The 5,773-nt window shown below is 45.5% G+C and overlaps 1 protein-coding gene across 4 annotated transcripts in view; it reads right to left on the minus strand.

The window, feature by feature from the left end:
- Positions 1–2,132: 2,132 nt before the first annotated feature.
- Positions 2,133–5,773, minus strand: part of LIPA (lipase A, lysosomal acid type) — a 38,718-nt gene continuing 35,077 nt past the window's right edge. For all 4 annotated transcript variants that reach the window (XM_006147613.3, XM_006147612.3, XM_014587519.2 and 1 more), the window contains exons 9-10: positions 4,364–4,435; positions 2,133–3,551 (exon numbers count right to left, since the gene is read on the minus strand). In XM_006147613.3, the coding sequence (XP_006147675.1) occupies positions 3,318–3,551; positions 4,364–4,435 (306 nt within the window). In that variant the 3' untranslated portion in view covers positions 2,133–3,317. The remainder of the gene's footprint in view (positions 3,552–4,363; positions 4,436–5,773) is intronic.

Consider the following 5,773-nt stretch of genomic DNA (forward strand, 5'->3'; position numbering starts at 1 on the left):
ACATACTCTCAAATGAATGACCGATGATTTCTTTTCATCTGAATAATTATAGCACTACTTGGCATTGGTTTTCAGGCATCACAAGAGATTAGGGGGACTTCTGTTGTGAAAATATCTCCATCTGTTAAAAATTAAATAGCAAGAGGTCAAAACACAGTACATTTTTAATGTTTATAGCTAACAAATAATGCCCACGATACCACGAACACAAACTCATCTTTGTCATTTGGAGATGATGTCCTTAGTCTACAATCCGATCTTCATTACCTGTGAGGCTCAGGTTAAAGCTTCTCAAAACAACCAAGTTTCCCACCTTTCCTAGAGGCACCTACAAAAGCCTTTTTATAAAAGGAGAAGTAGGTAGGAGGGCAGAGGTGGGGAAGCTTCACGAGCAAGCCCAAGAGTGCCCTCAAGTGGCAAATGCAAAAAAAAAAAAAAAGATGTTTCTTTTTCCTTATTCCACATCGTGACTTCTTTGGCCCCTCTTCCTTTCCCCAGGTAAACACACATCTTGGAGACGTCTCAAGGGGGCAGGATATCAACTGGTTTCCCCTCAGCCCTCGAGGTCTAAGAAGGTCTTCGTATTCTGCTCCAGTTACAAAAGAACGGAGCCAGAGTCCCTGACGAATTGTCACAGGATTTCTTCGAGCAAACATCCAACTCTCAGCCCAGGACGGAACCAAACTATGTGGACACAGCCTAGAATATGAGGCCGCCAAGAGCTTATGCAGCTCCGTCAGGGGCAAGAGGCCACCAACCAAGGCAAAAGAGCCATGTAAGCAAGGGCAGCAGCACCCGCTGAGCGAGTTCTCCACCATAGACTGGCCCGTCCCTCCTCCTTAGCAAAGGCCTCTGAAGAAAAGTTTGCACACAGAAGGCGCTTAGAAACCGGGGCAGGTGAGAGGTGGATGCTGGAAAACATCCCAGCTCCTTCCTGTCTGTGGCCTGGGGCGAGGAAACTCAACTGCCCACAGGCTCTCAAGAGCATTTCTGGGAGCCCCTCAGAGCAGCAGCAGAGCTAAGGATACCCGAAACAGCTGGCAGCCATTCTCTGGCAAGCTCCCCACACCATCAGTGGCATCTACTCACAAAGGAGGCATCTACTCACCGGCCCTTCCCTTTCAGCCCACCCAGGTTCTTTGGGGACAGGTGGCCAACAAGGACAGGAGTACACACTGGCATCTAGTAAGTACGCTGTCTTCCATGGGTGCCATGAAGTCACACTGACTCAAGTCAGTCCTTAGACCCTCCCAGATGTTTCTTGTACATTTTATTTTGACGCAATGAAGAAGTCCCATCACTTTGCACAGCTTTGTCAGTCCGCATGTGTGGGTGAACTGAACTGCAGACTGTTCAATTCTGGTCTTGCAGAGATGAGTAAGATACAAAAGGTATCCAAAAAGTTCATGAAAAACCTCTCTCTAGATTTCACATTTTTGCACCAAAATAAACTCAGACTTTAATTCCATTTTTCCATAAACTTTGTGAAGACTCCAAGCATATCTTCTGCCCTCCAGCTCACAGAATAGGAGAGATTACACTGGGTCTCACATCTATGTCTTAGGGGCCCAGTGGCATAATCTGCTCCTGCCAGCTTCAGCTCTTTCAAGGTGGCAATAGGATGGACAATCCTTGAAGCCATGGTCCTGCTGCAGAGGGGGAAAATCACCACCAGGTGGCCTCCACGCACAGCCCATGCCACGGCCCATGCTCAAGGATAACATTCAAGCACCATCCACCGGCTCGCCCTGGGCTCTGGACTGCTCTCACCTCCCGGCAGAGGAACAAACAGTATCAGTGAGGTATATGAAGAGACAGAGGAGAGCAAAAGGTCTGCCCAAAGAGAAAGAGAGTGACAGGTTATTAGATAAAGGAAAAAAGAAGCCAGGCCCGTAGCCTAGAGAGCGAGGCCACTGGATTCTCCATGACCATGGAGACAGAGAAACACGGAGGGAGAGGTGGAGAAACCCCGCTCCGTGGGGCATGGTCATGTACAATCCCTTTTCTGCCAGCTCTCCATCCTGTTGAGCCTTTGGGCATGCACACGCTCCCCAGCATGTTTTTAAAGCCTCTGGCAAGCACACGTGCCCTCTGGAATTGAAATAAATAAATGAAAAGGCACACACAAGCAATACCTCAGGCCTATAAGGCTCACCGAGTTTTATTGAAAAGTTTAAATAAGATCCTTTAAATGTCAAAAAGTATCATTAGTAATATTCGGCTTCATATATTAGTCAGTTAAGTACTGCTACCGGAGGAACCTATATTAGAAAAACATATCAATTACCATTTTGTCTAGTATTATAGTGAAATGAGAAAAGCAGATGAATACAGGCTCCTGCCATAGGGACGCAAAGTAGGTGTATCAAAAATATGGACATATCAAACGACAAAACAAAATAAATCCCTGAGCTGAACTTTAATATGAAAACATTCACGCTCCTACTTTATTTTAGTGAAAACGACACTCAGGGGCAACTACAGGGCTTTGGCTTCATACAGAGGTCATCACTGAGCTACAGCAGCTGGTTCAGAAAATACAGTAATTTCCAGAAAAACAGTGGTATAGTCTCTCCACAGCCCTTTTTTTCCTCTAATGAACAGAACTCGGGCCTGCCACACAATTGAGAGCTCATGAATATACACAGTTGGGGGGTTTCACTCTTCAAGCTATTTAAAACATAGTTTGGGTTTGTATTTATTTATTTTTTAATCTGTGCAATTTGTTTTTGAAGACTCTAGCAAATTCTTTTGCTTGGTCTGAGCAATTCGCATGTTTGCTACATAACCATTATCACAGGTAGGTGGACTGAAATCCATTATGGAATCTTTCTGTCACACCAGCGAAACCACTGGATTTGACCACACACCCACTGCCTGTAAACATGAGCAAGTGTCAGGTCCCTAAATTTAAGACCATGAGACTAGAACCATTTAAGGCAAGGAGATGAGAAATGGGTACTTTTATACTGAGTTCAAGTCAGTGGCAGATTATTTACCAACGAACACCACTGAGACATTCCAACTCCTGTTCCTTTGTCCTGCGTAGGTGTGAGAAGGCAACATGGTACTTGTAAATTGCAAAGATAAACAGAATGTTATAACTACCTGCTTACACTACACATCAGTGATATTTCTAAGAGACAGTGTGTTTCTAATCCTAATTAGAGAGAGTTAAGTATCTTCAAAGTCATAATTTTCTTGAATACAAAAACACAAAAAATAAAGGGAAGACAAGTGTTTTACAGGAATTAAGCAAACACATTTTCACATGTCTTAAATCACTAACTCGAGGGTACATTTCTCAACAATGGCTTTCACTGGAGCTTCTTCATTAGGTTAATAATTTCCTTATACAGCCGCCAGGGGGCGTCCATGCCCCAGATAAAGTCCAGATGTTCCCACTCAGGAATGCGCTTGTGGTAAACCAAGTTGGTGATCTGAGTCAGTAAGACATTGATGTCCTTGTCGTCTGCGAGCCAGTCCTGACCCCCACTCCAGACAGCGGTCGGCACCAGCATGTCTTTCACGTGGTACATGGGAGGGTAACTCTACAACAACAAAAAGAGCCACAGGAGCTTGGCCACTGTTCTAATTTTCAAAATCACAATCAACATAATCTCCATTAAACACCATCTAGTAAGGTTGATCTCAGAATAAGAGACTACATTTTGAGAACTTCTATTTACTTTCAAGTTATCATTACCAGAACAAAAAGAAATCTAACTTACAATTAAAGATACTAACTACCCTCACTGCTAGCTACAGAGCTACTTCCGGGGGTAGATGCAAAGTCACGTGACCTCGGGGTTCCGAAGGAGCTTCAGAGTCACAACCTCCCTCCTTCTCCCTTTGGGCTTAAGACAAGGCACAGAAATTCTACAAGCTTCAGTTGCTTCATCTTTAACTCAGAAATCATCACATCCAAGTCACAGGGATGTGGTAAGAAAGAAATCTGACAACCACCAAGTGTCTCATACTGGAATGCACCAGGTGTTCAGTAAATGGTCACTTTGTTTGTTCAAAGAAGAAGAGGCCTAAGCGAAGTCATTTGGCCAGGGCTCACAGCTGAAGGGAGCAAACCTGGGATTGCCTGACTGTCCAGTCTGTGCCGTTGATAATGCACGACAATGACAATTCTTACACAGAGCCAGGGAGAGGCGAACAGGAGGTGATCCAGCCCACAACACCCACTGAAAAGCTTAGGCTGTTCTTAATGGACTGAGGGAAATCAAACGCTATCCGGCCAACTCTCCCCAACACAGCCCACAGCACCTGAGTCCAACCAGAGTCCCAGTGAGACCGGCCATCTTCCCTGATGGGTGTTCAGGACCCATTGTAACTGGAGGACTGCAAACTTTACCTGGTTGTAATGAAAATAATTCTTGGCACTGCTTCCCCAGTCAAAAGCTTGAAACTTTTGGCATTTAGTAGCCTAGAAAGAAGATAATGTACAAAAAAATATTATCTGATATAGAAGTTTAAGATAACACCACTGGTTGCTGAAGTTAACCACATTCTCAGAATTCAATTTTATACCAATATCCATCCAGATTCACTATTCATGTCTAAATAATTATTTAACGGTATTTTTCTGGGGGGCAGCAGATGGTGTGGAGGTTAAGGTGCTGGATTCCCACATGGCCAGTTTGAGTCCCAGATCTGATGGCTTGACAAATCACACCATAAAATTCTAAAAGATGGTGTAAGATTTGATACTGCGGGGCACTGCTACAGGAGAAATGTGTACCATCTGTTTTTGCCATTGCAAATGACAGATATTAAAGACTTGTGCAAATGGTATAAGCAGAGCAAAATGTGCGTGCACGGCACCCACTGGCACGTCTGTTTCCTGTCTCTAATGATCAGAGAAGACCTAGCGAAGCGAGCTCTTCTGCCACTGGACACAGACGCTGGCTTACCGGTTTGTCACATATGTCTGTCAGCGTTTCTATAAAGCAATAGGAGTGAATATCATTGGTAAAGGAAACACTTGTGGATAACTCAGAGCGAGCTCACTTCAACCTCTATGCTCAGAGTCACTGGCCCATCCATGGGAAAAGTGATCTCGGGAGGACGGGAATATGAATCAGACCGCGAATAGCATCAAAATCCTGAAAATAAGCTAGTATCCAATCATAGATGTTTGGTGATATCCATATATATGAATAGTGTGCCACTGCCGTAAACAGAAATAGAAAATACAAACATGTTTATAAATAGTATTGAGAGAACAATTCAGAGAAAGAACCCGAGGGGCTGGAAGGTGGTGTGATGGCAGGATGTGATGCTCTGTGAGGCAGCCCCTCCCGTGGGCAGTTGTTGCTCACAGCTGGAGACATCTCTGAGTACCCGGGGCAAGTGTGTGCTCATGACCCAGGGTGCTGGGAAACATCGTGGCATCAACACGCTTTTGGGGGTGCTGTATCTCTGGTTTGCTCTCATGTGGCCACTAGGCAACATGGTGTTTAAAGCACTGGCTCCCACCTGGCTGACTGCATCGCTCAAGTTCTGGACCAGGTGCCTTGAGAAATACTCTGGGAGGGAACCAGCAGTTAGCGTAATGGCTATGTCGCTGGATTCCCACGTAGTCGACCGCGGTTCGTGTCCCGGACCCGGTGGCTTAAAACTCACGCCGGGCGCGTGTGCGTGCGTGCGTGCGTGCCCAAGATCCCGAGAGGAGAATGGAGGAGAAGGGATTGCGGCGTGACCATCCCCCCTGGGGGGTGATTTCTCGCTTTCTGTCTCTATGTCTCTCTCTGTCTGTCTGGCG

This window comes from Tupaia chinensis, unplaced genomic scaffold (genome assembly GCF_000334495.1).
Source record: "Tupaia chinensis unplaced genomic scaffold, TupChi_1.0 Scaffold000217_1, whole genome shotgun sequence".
Lineage (NCBI taxonomy): Eukaryota > Metazoa > Chordata > Mammalia > Scandentia > Tupaiidae > Tupaia > Tupaia belangeri.